Source organism: Polyergus mexicanus, unplaced genomic scaffold (assembly GCF_030449975.1).
Source record: "Polyergus mexicanus isolate NDT 795.1 unplaced genomic scaffold, iyPolMexi1.0 SCAF_7, whole genome shotgun sequence".
Taxonomy (NCBI): domain Eukaryota; kingdom Metazoa; phylum Arthropoda; class Insecta; order Hymenoptera; family Formicidae; genus Polyergus; species Polyergus mexicanus.
Genome location: NW_027223327.1, coordinates 7,488,091 through 7,501,301, shown reverse-complemented (window position 1 = coordinate 7,501,301; position 13,211 = coordinate 7,488,091). Strand labels below are relative to the sequence as shown.

At 36.8% G+C, this 13,211-nt stretch overlaps 1 protein-coding gene across 2 annotated transcripts in view; it reads right to left on the bottom strand.

Moving 5' to 3' along the window:
- Positions 1 to 13,211, bottom strand: part of Sli (slit guidance ligand) — a 368,221-nt gene that overhangs the window by 19,250 nt on the left and 335,760 nt on the right. Inside the window, exons 2-12 of one of the 2 annotated variants that reach the window (XM_070298537.1) lie at positions 12,495 to 12,566; positions 12,039 to 12,182; positions 5,563 to 5,634; positions 5,100 to 5,171; positions 4,766 to 4,979; positions 4,254 to 4,417; positions 3,698 to 3,769; positions 3,504 to 3,575; positions 3,339 to 3,410; positions 2,898 to 3,041; positions 2,561 to 2,724 (exon numbers count right to left, since the gene is read on the bottom strand). In XM_070298537.1, coding sequence (XP_070154638.1) covers positions 2,561 to 2,724; positions 2,898 to 3,041; positions 3,339 to 3,410; positions 3,504 to 3,575; positions 3,698 to 3,769; positions 4,254 to 4,417; positions 4,766 to 4,979; positions 5,100 to 5,171; positions 5,563 to 5,634; positions 12,039 to 12,182; positions 12,495 to 12,566 — 1,262 coding nt within the window. The remainder of the gene's footprint in view (positions 1 to 2,560; positions 2,725 to 2,897; positions 3,042 to 3,338; positions 3,411 to 3,503; positions 3,576 to 3,697; positions 3,770 to 4,253; positions 4,418 to 4,765; positions 4,980 to 5,099; positions 5,172 to 5,562; positions 5,635 to 12,038; positions 12,183 to 12,494; positions 12,567 to 13,211) is intronic. The other variant, XM_070298538.1, reaches the window with a different exon arrangement.

Here is a 13,211-nt window from a genome sequence, read left to right as displayed (position 1 = left end):
TTATATGACGTGTATCGATTGTACAATACTTTCTAGAAAAAACAATAGTGATTTTTATTTGTCGTCAAGATCGTTAAAAGAGAAGAAACCAACAATTGACTTTTTCTCTCTTCCGATATCGAATGCGCACGCATATTTATTTCTCTTTGTCTTCGTCGTTGCATTTTTAAAGGAATAATATCGTGAATTAAAAGCTAATAATTGATGATATTAATCAAAATAAGGAACCACCAATTATTTTTCACATCAATATAATATATACAATAATATATAATATAAATAAAAATAAAAAAAATATCATATAATAATTTCGTAGTACTCGTTTTACATAATGTATATATTAGTTTTATGTATACGATTAAGGTGAATAGATAAAAAAAAAAAAAAATGTAAAATTGCTAATTTAAAATAAATAGATTACTTTTCGTCGTTTGATCCATGTTTCAACGAAACCGCTTCGATGATATTCTTACAGGGAGTGCTGTACAAGGAGCGACATTCGTTTCCTTCTGCAAAGACTAAAAGCACTTTTCTCCTAATTCTCGCGAAATCCTTCGTAAAACAGAAGCAAGGGTATTGCGTAAATTTTTGCCGTGCGCCAGCGGTGCGCAAGTTGCGAAAGTTGTATAGAAAAGTTTTATGCTGGTAACGTAAGTTCTTGTTTGCGGAGCTACACGTAGCAGTTATGCGCGTTTATACAATACCAGCCATGTTCACATATTCGTGCTACCAACATGTTTGTTTTCCACTAACTCTGAATTGAGTTCTGTATAAGTACATGCGGGGGTGGGGGGGGGGGGAGGGTAAGTCGTCAGAAATGGATATCATCTTTTCTTCCAGTCGCATTAACTATGCTCATATGCTACCGGAATAATACAACAGTCTGTTTTATTCTTTCTTGCGTGAATAAATCAACGATATAAGATGAAATAAATATTGTTTATTTCTTGAAGATAAATTTCTATCTCTAGCGATATCGATTTTTAAATATTGTATATAGTTATTGCGGCACACATTAAATCAATTTTAAATTTTGATAATATTAATATTTGCGGCAAGCATGAATATTTACATAAGCATGTTAAAAAGGAATGTTAAAAACTTTTAGGTATTATTGTCAAACAAATACAGCAAATACGACTTTCTCAACAAAACATATGCCGTACAATATATAATGCATTTCAGAGAAATGTGATGACATCTTATCAATACGCTCGAATTATATAATAAATGCTACAGAAAGATAAAATAAATACAAACTACCATGTGATGGAAATAACTGAGATATAAAATTCTTGTATTTCCATAAAAGCCACACATCAAACTTGGTAATCATTGAAGATATACCATGACTTTAATCATAAAAGATATTTTTGTATATAAGATTGATGTAATATTGTTGAAGCATCTTCAGCTCTTTCTCAAATGCTAAGAATATCAAAACGGCAATGTGTATTAAAATTTAAAATAGTTATGTACACAGAAATCATAGCTTCCTTATCTGTATCCAACAACATCCTTATATCTTAACGGTATAATGTGCTCAAATATTTTCTTACGATTTTCTTCCGTGAGCAAACATAAAATTTCATGTCGACAGACGGATAAAATATCGAAAAATGCGATCTTTCCATGGCACGCTCATCTACATCGATCATTTCTATGCAGCTTTATTTCGGTAAACGATTATCGTTTGTACAAGCAGAAACGAAACGAGTTTGCGAGCGTGCCTGCAAATGCACATAATAACATCGACTGACATTAATGCATACCTACCATGTTATATTAGATTAGCGAGATACATCTATCGGCAATTACATACGACCGGCAAAGTGACCAGCATTTATCAAGGGATCCTACTGTGCGAGAACACCTATATATGTATTTAGATCGTCTGGTCACCTGTTCCGGACGTGTCGACAAGAACGAAGAAGAATTGAGACGGAGAGAAAGAAGAAGACGTACGTGTCTGGATATGGGATGCAAGAAACATTGGTAGCAACGGTGGGCGATGTCACACGAGCGAAAATGGAAACCGAGGATCAGAAGTGGCACACTGTGTGTTATCATCCATCAAGTGATTGATAATAAAATAATACGATCCATCAATTTCAATGATTCGCATCGACTTTCAATATATCCTTTCTCTCAGCAAGAGAAGACTATTAATTTATACGTATCTTCAATTAATTTGATCTTTTCTTTTAATTATATATTCGCTTTCTGTTGCTTTTTATATAAGATAAGTGCACGTTTTCATCTTTAACGATTCAAAAGCCAAGATGAAATGAACGATGACAATATTGTCTTGATGCAAAGATGATTAAATTCAAATAGATACGTATATATATATATATATATATATATATATATATATATATGAATGTATGATAATACAAAAATTCGCAAAGATGTGAAATGTAAACGCAAGTCGGCGAATAAAAGGGGTCTATTTACATTCATCGTGCAACATATCTTCCTCCACATAGACTACCGACCTGTATACTATCCTGCCGAAGTGTTAAGAAGAGATATACCGGAAAAGTCGAATCGTGCTTACCCTTACATTTGAACTTGTCGTCCCGCATCGAATCGATCTTCCGTTTCTGCGCTCTTTTTGGCGTTTCGCATTTAGCGCCGGATGTCTCTATAGGGTGCGCGTGAAGATACGCGCTCAGCCATCGTAGATTGCAATCGCAGATGAATGGATTCCTCGCCAAGTGTCTGTGAAAAAAAAAAAAAAAAGAAACAGGTCACTGGAAATGCTTTAAAAGTTGCAAGAAATATTTTTCTTGATTAATTTATTTTTAAAATAATGATTTTTTTACTAAAGTAGATTTTTTTTCAACACGCTAGTGTAAATGTCGGTAAGAAATTTTTTTATTAACAATACGAACAATGTTTTGATGCTTCGCAAATTGGCAAAAGTCCCATTAGCTAATGAACGTATGTTGTTATCGTATAGAGACAACAAGGTGAGACTAGTTAAGTCCTTGAACAGGTCTGTTCGTATGCACGATATCTCATTGGCATTCAGCAACCTGAAACAATAAGTTTCGCCATAATTTCCAACAGTTGCTTCGTTGCGATACTTTACGGGAAAGCGAGAACAATACGTAAGGCTATGAATAAAAACATTTTTTCTCTTCAGTAGTTATAATATGAATTATTAATTTTCTCGCCTTCTTAAAGTTGACTTCGCATCATAAAAAAAAAAAAAAAAAAGACTACCTATATATTAATGTAATTTATTAATTTCGACAAGATTTCTTTATGCAATTGCGTGTTTTGATTCTAAACTTTAATTATGTTTCGTAATTTTTTGTCAATCTACTCACAACAATTGCAAATTTGTCAAGCCTTGGAAAAGACCAGCCGGTAGCTCTGTGATTTTGTTGCCGTACAAAACTCTGCAACGAAATACATCGCCGTTTATTGTTACAGAAAAACAAAGGACATTTTAAAAAATGTATCAATATAAAAAGAGAAAAAAAAATACATACAGAGATTCGAGTGACTTTAAACCGTGAAAAGCGTCCGCTGCTACTTTTTTTATCTGGTTGTTACTCAGGTCACTGCGGATGGAAAATCGGAAACATACGAAATACAAACATAGAAAATTAAACGTTTCGGGCACGATCGAATAATAGTGTGTATATGTATATGTTAGAGCAAGTCAGTCACGAACGTCACTCACATTCTTCGCAATTTTCTATACGGTGAGAAGGCCTTTGGTGGAATTTCCGTAATGCCATTTTGTTCCAATCGTCTGTGCGGGCAATAAAAAAAAAAGCAAATTACAAAAATAAATCAGCACGTTTATGCTAATAGTCGCTTAAAATGCCGGCTATCGATCGCTTTTCGTCTATTCGTCCTATCTTCTTCGTGTTTTGTTCCTTTCAGTTTTCCACAAATATGTACAAAGATAAAGTTTTCATGCGCGTTATATCTATTATTATTTCCTTCATTAATAGAATACACAAAACCATCTGTGATTGTTGGCTTTACATAGGATTGTATAGAAATATGAATAAAAATCACAAAATTTAAAAATTATTAATCTTATTATTTTTTGCAATTTTTTTGTCACAACAAACAATTACAATAGAAAAAAAAAATAAAGCAACGCGTATCTAAAATAATATGTACTTGAATCACAATCCACGTTATCAATAATATACGAACAAGAAATAAATTTCAGGTGAAGTAAAGATACATACAATGCGCAATCATGGCGTGGCGGTTTTACTTACAACTCAGTGGTATCCTCGGGAAGGTGGGTTGGCACTTTCGTCAAGGAGTTCTCCCTGCAATCGACGATCCCATCAGCGCATTTACAAGGATGCGGGCACTGAGGTTCAGCGCTGCATTCCGATCCCGTTCGCTCGACCAGGCCTGAGCACTTGAACTCGTGCTCCTGCAAACAATAGGTTTAGAAGTCGTATCAAGCACGAAGTAGATTAGCAGAGATATCGACAAACTTAACAATTGTTAAAATGTTCCACTAAAATCTTTTATCTCATATAGTAATATAATTGGTTGATGATTAGACTATTCTATCGGAAAGTTCGACAATTATAAATACCTAAATAATTTAATATAAAAATACATTTGTAATATATTTTTGTGTGTAATATATATTAATATGTATTATAGATATATTTATAACAGTATCTACAATATATTAATGTTAACAAAATATAAACGTTTGTAATTTTTGCAAAGAGTTTAATCGATGATAATCTGTCTCTCCGATCAGCCTCACCTGCAGATCGGCGAGATTGCGGTCCTTGAAATGAGCCGGGGATGCACATCGTGTGTGTTGCCCTAGGCGAGGATAACTCCTCAAATGACGCGATAGCCATGCTAAATGGCAATCGCAAGCGAGAGCGTTGTCCGCAAGCTTCAAAGTTCGCAAATGCGACAAACCGTTCAGCATTTCCTTGCCGAGCGTTACGAGTTTGTTGTTATTTAACATTCTGAAATGAATAATATTTAGCAGATGTTTATCTTCCGTCAAGCGCGAAATTATTTTTATAGAAAATTCATCCCTTTTATCTCTAAATAAAATTTTGTCAAACACGTCTACATATACTTACAATATTTCTAAATCTTTCAATTCTCGTATCGAAGCTTCGTCCACGCAGGTCAGTACGTTGTTGTCAAGTAATCTAGGAAAGAAATAATAATTTATGTTTTTCAAATAAACAAAATAATCTAGTAAATCATAAACTTTCTTAAAAATATTACAGTTATATAAAATTTCAAAGCTTTATATCTTTCGCGCACGCTCGAGCTTAATAAATGACATTGAAAAAGATTCACAACGTAGAAAAACATGATACTATAGTGTTTCTCGACATATATATTTAAAAAGCAGACTCAATCGTAGATTTTATCTAAATTTTTGTCAGAGAACATTAGTTGCAATGTGAGTAAAGTTGTCATACATAAAACATCTTGAGCTTATAATGGACTGCTAGACTTTGACTAAATGGCCTCCGGAGAGATTACTATGAAACAATCTATCTTTGTAGCAAGTAAGACTGATAAGATACTTACAAATGTCTAAGAGCGGACACTCCTCTAAGCGTTTTTGGTCCTATAGTGGCAATCTGATTGTGACTGAGGTCTCTGTAATACAAAATATAACATTCTTCCTAAGCGTCGTATCTTGATCTACGCATCAACTAAACTATTCGTTTTTAATCAAATCCAGTAATTATTATCTTAAATATTAATACAATTATATTATTATTTAATTTTAATTAGTATAATTTAAGAAATGTCAAACATACGGATAAAATATATAAAAAAAAATGCTTTGTTAACTTCATTACGCGCGATTTTTTTAGAACCTGTTGAGAAGATATTAATAGAAATATTAAAAATTATTCTTTCTGCCCAGTCCAACTTTGGAATCCATTTCAGAGAGTAAAAAAAACTTAAATATGTTTTTTGTACATTTTTCAAAATATATTCGGCGATATAACACATCTATGTATGTGAACGAGTTTGATTTTTTTTTTTTTTTTTGATCAAATTAAATCAAATTTTTCAAGTGTACTCCGATTCAATAGAGCTTTGCCCTAATTTCTTGTACATGTGACTGCTGTTTCCGGTGTAAAAAGTACCAAAATCCATCAGCGTCACGTTTGTCAGAATCGCGTTACAAACTCGCGACTGTCCATTGACCTCCCGACCTATGGTATACGTTCTCGAAGGCGGATGACCACGTTCATCATCGGTGCAACACCCGCTCGTTCCACTTTATTGCAGCCATAGTCGCGAGTTCGTCCTACATTTTCGATCAATTATTCAAGAGCGTCGAATGCCGCGGCAAATGTACCTTCTCCGCCTTCGATCATCCCCCGGAAAGTTGTCGCTCGTGCGTGTGACCGGCCACACGTGCACCGGATTGTCACGTGAGTGACTATAGACTTAATACTCTTCATCGCGACTGAACTCATTACTCGTGTAACGAGAAACCATTTCCACGGTCTCACGCGACAGTTTCTTACGAACATCTTGACATACTCGTATAGCCATAGAAAATTTGAAATTAGCTTCACGTTATGTTAAAATCGATTCGCGAAAAGAAAAGAGATTTATATCCGAGAAAAACATGTATCGATATAAAAGATATTGGTTATATGGTCCCCTTTCCAAGATAGATATGAAAAATTTAGTCTTTTTCCAAGAACATTTATTACACGTCTTATTAATTGCGTATCTTGAGATCAAATCAAATACGATATCACGAACAGAAAAAAATAATTATACAGTATAATAAATATTCATCTTTTATATTTACTGTATAATTAAATACGCTAATGAAACAACGAATAAGGATTAACAAATAATTGAATCGTCTCTCACTGATACGAAAAGATACCTCTGAACGGATCGAGGATTAGACAAATGGCGCGGTTGGAGTCTCTCGAAAAACGCGCGGATATCACGTGGAACCTCGAAATCTCTTCTCGAGGTCTGAGTTAACCAGAGGCTTGTGATGATAGGTTAGTGGTCTCGGAGTACGGCTCTCGCAATTGACCATCCATTGGGTTGGAACTCGTAATCTGTAATTATGTTTGCGAGAGAACGCGAGGAAGGGTCATGAGGGATAAACGAGAGAGAAAAAGAGAGGAACAATAAAAATGCGAAACAGAGAACGGGATAGAGATGGTATAACCGGGAGAGAAAGAAAGAGAGGAAGACGACGACGACGAGGGGAATGTAAGGTGGAGAGTGTGAGACTGGGAGATTGAACTCCCAGTTCGCTCGAGCCAATCCAGAAAGTAATTACCGAATTTCGACGCGCGGCCGCGTCTGCACCGAACGCACAAAGGGAACTCGCGTCATTCGCGTTCGGGTTGGTCGGCGCGAAATATTATTGTCCCCGTAGAGAGTTTGATCGTGCCATCGAATAAACGTTTGTCACACGCTGCACAATAAAAGTTTGTCTCTCTGGAGGCTCTTCGCGGAAACTATGGAACAAATTAAAAATTTTATAACTATCGATTATTGGCCAGAAACTATATATATTTGATACTATGCATTTTTATCGGTAAAAAAACTCGTATGAATTATTTCGAATAACGAATTCATACATCCGCTAATGCATTGGAAATGTTCTATATCGGTATATGCGATAAAACGTGTTCAATAAATTGGAAAGATCCAATAAGAAAAGGATATGAGAAATATGATAATGAAAAAAGCTCAAGTACCTGCAACATATAAAAACTTGGAATATTAAATTCCCAGCCTGTTCGGTTCAATCGCAAAAAGCAATATTCGAATTTCGAGATCACCGTGCCGATTCGACGAAGACAGCACCTAAAGCTTGTTCTACTTGGAAATATCATTCGTTATTTCAAGCGATTGATTACGAAGATGAAAACAAATCGCGTTATTATGCGTATATAATCAGAGAAAAATTTATTTTTCGTATAATCAGAGATAAAATAAGTAAAAGCATAAATTGAACATAAATCAATTTAAATTTACGAAAACAACGCAATACAGACTTAATCATCGAGTAGCCGAATAATATAAAACTATAAGCTTGATAAACACAACGCTCCTTGTTTGAAATTCACAATAGAACGAGACATCATTCGAAATAGATCCATTGTGGCACTTGAAGCTCAGCGAGCTTAGAGAATAGACGACGATAATGAGGTGCGACAATAATTAATATTGGGCGTTCGTTTCGTGCACTTTCGCATCGTCGCATGTAAGACGAGGGAGCTAGAATAATTCCCAGCTCGCTCGGGCCAATCTAGAAAGCAATTACCGAATTTCGACATGGCCGCGCCCGCGCGAAATTAACAAAAGGACTTTGATGGTCCTCGCCTCTCGCGACCGATCTGTCCAATTTCGAATGTTGCCGGCGCCGTTAACTGCGTTACCGCGATAAGAACGGGGACAAAACGACATTCGACGGATTGCTCGCTTCTGTTCGTAACGGAAGATCTACGCCTTACGATCTTTTCCTATAGCCGATTATGTGGCATTCTCACGAGGGATTGTGAAATTTCGTGGGAGACAAGTCGACGCGCTGAGAATTACAATCAACCACGAATCATTCCTCTGATGTTTAGAATGTTACGTAGAAGCATTCCCGTGTATGTAGTTTTAATAGTCTTTATAATGACATCCTACGTCGAGACTCTTGATTTTTTTTTTTTTTTTTTTTTTTGCGCTCTCTCGAGTTAGACATTTTAATTTGTATATATTCATCTTCGTAATATAAAAAAAATGGAATAAAAATTAAGCAACGACAAATTTACGGTACGTCAGTAGATATAATTACGTGTTGAGGGATATATGAAAATGTCGGATAATATTAACGCGATTTTACATCCGGCTCGCACGTGATATAACACCATACGTCAGGATGAGAGGGATTTACTGCAAGGGCCACGAAGACTGCATAATACAACGTATTACGATAGTCGGGATACACGATAACAACTGTACGATAATTATTACAGCCGCTCGAGCGATAAACCGGGGTTGAGTGCACGGCTCCTTGTACGACGGGCCTATAATTTGTCGACGTTGAGCCACCGCGGCCTCTTCGGGTTCTCGAATTTTGTCCTCTAAATCATTCGCGTGATCGCGCGACTTCGGTTCCATTCGGCGGACGTTTGTCCCGGTTATTATCACGCTTAAGCGTACAGTGGACAAATGTTTTGCAACGTCGTAAAATACAAGCTGCACGTTGCTGGCATCGCGAGAGCCGCAAATACGACCGTGCGACGGAATGATACTAATCAGCTGAGTGCTCGCGCCCCTTTCCATTGTGTCAAACCATTTATTACGTAGGTTTCATCCTCTTATCGTATGGAATACCGTATCTTTTTACGTTTGCGCGATGGGTTAATCATATGTTACGTTCACCACGATCTCGCCCACATCCCAACGAGTCGGCGTCGAATTTACGAGACGAGCGCATAATTAAGTCCACGTGGCTTTCGACCGTGTATTAAGGAGGGTTTAATTAATTGCCTGCCAACTTATCGCTCAATTATCAGGCACGAGATTCTGTATTGGCGATGATTTTCTGAATCGTGTTTGGCTAGAATAGTTTTGATAGAATAGTTTTATTATATATTGAGAAAGTATACATAAACGAGATTATACAATATATACATATATGCAAATAATGAATATAGTATGTAGTGAATTTTATCGTAATATTACAATATTGTATAAGAAGAATTCGGACGAAAATAATACCGCGATATGACACGCTTCATTGATTCTTTCGACAAAAAGCAGAATCTCGCGTCTAATATCTCTTTGTAAAGAGAAAAAGAAAGATGGAGCGAGTTTTCGTAACGCGAGAGGTCTGATTTAATTATAAATTAGAGAAATATCTTGGAGAAGGTCTGCAAAGCAAGCTGTCGCGGAATTACGAGTTTCTGTGAGAGTTTCTGAATAACGGTGGGAGCAGGGCGCGAATTAGCATCTTTCACTTTACGATTTTAACGCCGATTTATTCGCGCCGGATGAAGGATTATCGGGCATCCAAACGCTCGTGGGAATCTCGCCGTAAGGTCGTAACATAATACGTTCTTTTGTAAGGTGGCTGATCCAGCCTTATCGTCAGAAACTGCAGGTTATACCCGAGAGAAGCGCAACCACGAGGAGAGGTAGACGGGAGGGAGGTTTCGAGTCCCGTCCATCTTGCCCACTTTGCAGGATGATAGATGGACGATCTCCTCCTCTCCTTTTCTCCCTTTTTTCTCTCTTCTTTCATTTTCTCCTGCCGCTCCTCTCGTATCTCTTTTTTTTGCGCCTCGGCTCTCTTCCCGGATCCCGCCATCCTGTCATCCGGCGACGAGAGGAGAAGATTCGTGCACTTTTCGACTGCGTGGCTGGCAGCTGCCGGGAACACCAGAAACCTCGGAACGGAAACGGTTCGTGCCCATCGCCCCATCGCGATAAAGACGCGATATCGCTGCTCGTCAAGCCGGCCTGTCTCTATTTTGTTTTTCTCTACAACCGAGATAGCGTCGTGCCGTATTTGATTGAGATTCCGGATCGTGAAGAATGTTATGGCGCGCGTTCAGAGGAAAAGCATCGAGGACGAGACAGCGTAATCACGCGGGATCGGTATTTCTTATGAACGTCAAGGTGGCTGTTCTCGTTAGTGAGAGGCGAACCGTATGTCGGATACGAGGGGGACCAGTGTCATGTCGTTGGAAAAAAGTCGGTTCGCTTTCTCGATGGATACCTTATGGATGAGCATAATTTGTATATACGGAACGACCGCGTGTTCTTCGATACAATCGCCTTCTAAGATCGTATAGCCGTAGTAGCCAGGAATATCTTTGATAAATTGTAATTTGTGAAATCGATGAGATCATAAATGAAAAAAGTACAATTATTTTTTTTTTTAAATACCATATTATAATAATTATTTCTAGATATTTATAACGATGAAATATAAAATTTACCGTCTTTTAATGCGCCAAAATTAATGAGTTTTTATGCATTAAACTCTATTAAAGATTCGTACATAACACGAAACATTGATTTTATCATATCTGACTAATGACTTCATCAATCACATGGCACATGGCAAATGTCTAAAATCGCGGACTCTCTCCCGTCTAATCATTTTGCCCTCCCTTTGGTTACCAAATCAGGCCACGCTAATAAGACAGTCAGGGAGCGATAGTGCACCCCGTACTCAAGCAACTGGTCACGGAAGAGTGAAAACACTTTAGAGCGTCGCGTGCAGAGACGAAAGGCAAGTGTCGGGATGGCGGCATTGCATATCGAGCGATCACCTTTAAGAAGCTAAACCCCCGGGGTGAAAAGTCGCATATACAGCCGCGCGTACATTCGATCGACTCGCGCGGCGGCTTACACAGGCTTACCGGCTTGTGTCTCTCGCGGTACATACAATAGGTATGTAGGCCGTCTGAAAAGTTTATGCGATAACCCTCGTCGTCGCGGTTAACACGATGATGAAAGAGAGAAAAAAAAACAAAGAGATAAAAAGACGGAGACAGAAATGTAAAGGCGGCAATACGTCTGGTATATGAAACTTGACATTTGGAGATCTCACGTGTAATTATTCTCCCGAGATTTAGCTTCTCGAGAAATACCGGACGCGGATGTTGTTATGATATTATGAACTTTCGTGGCATTATAGCCTTGTTGCAACATCGCTCGTATCTTGCGATGTTGCTGCGCTATTTAGCCGCGCGTTATGTACCGTATGACAGATTGCATAAATCCCGCGACATAACGTGTTACTGGCTCTTAATAAATTCTCCTATTCTTCGTTTGTTCGTCGATCTATCGCACGATGATATATCTTGAATTTGCGATACTAACGCAATAATGTAAGCAAGTCTGCTAGCAAGATATTTAAAGCCTAACGTTAATGATGATAAATGTCGAGAGATACTTATCTCTAATCGTGTAACGTAGATAAAATTTATAATTATCAACAAATCAATGTTCGCTAATCTAGATTATAATAAGAAATATTTTTATGATAATATTGTACTCACAGGCGTTTTAAGTTCATCATATTGCTAAAGAGAAGATCGGGCAAGTGGCGTATTTGATTGTTATTTAGACGTAGCTTTTCCACTGCCACCAAATCTTGAAAAGCTCCTCTCTCGATGGTGTGAATTTGATTGTTAGATAGCAACCTGTATATAAAAAATATTTTCCCAATATACAGTACCAATTGGAAAAAAAATGATTATTACCTATTAACACGAATAAAATATGAACAACTTCATATATTGATATCGAGATAATATAATACGAAATTCTGATTTTCTATACTTTATGATTGAGGTAATTGAGAAATTAAGAGTAAATATATTTCTGAAATAATTTTTTTACGTTCAATCATAAAAATTAATACATAATAATATAATTAACATCTTATATTCTTTATTTATTTGACAATTAATTCAAGAGACTTGGATATAACAAGGTAAAAGAATATTACTTACAAAACGTGGAGCGTTGCCATATCCTCAAAGTCTGTTTTGAATATCACCGATATATTATTTCCTTGAAGGTCTCTGTAACATGAAAAATAAAATCAACATAAATATTCATCGATATAAATATAAATTCTTAACAAGTAGGAAATTAAATAAATTAATAATAGCTGTTAGAAAATCATTTGTATGATAGACCGATAAATAATATTGTACATGTCATCTCATGTATAATTACATTGCATAAAAAAAAAAAAATACTGGGCACTTAAACAAGTTTTATTTCTCACATAATGCAGCGTCATGTTATAAGATTCTTTAACGCGCAACTCTATCGATTCAACGGATCTAGTTCCATATCCCGTACCCCTTGACACAGAATGAAAGGTGAACAATTGTATTACGAGAAAGAGAGAGTAAGAGAATGACGAGTACCACGGTATCGTTGTTCTGCCAATAAAAGGGTTATACCACTCCGTTGCGAGAAAACGCGAATTTACTCCTCGCATCGAAAAAGAAGAAGACCGTGAAGTAGACGTCAAACACAGCCGTACGCCAAGCGCGTCTACCTCTCTCGGGGAAGTTTTATTAAGGCCTTATTAAATTGGTTCCTTTTCCCGGGGAAACTTTTTACCTGACAAAAAGCTCAGGATGAACGAGTAACAAAAGTCAGCCTACGCGAGCGCTTTTTCCTCTCAACGCAGATTTTTTTCTTTCCGATCTGAC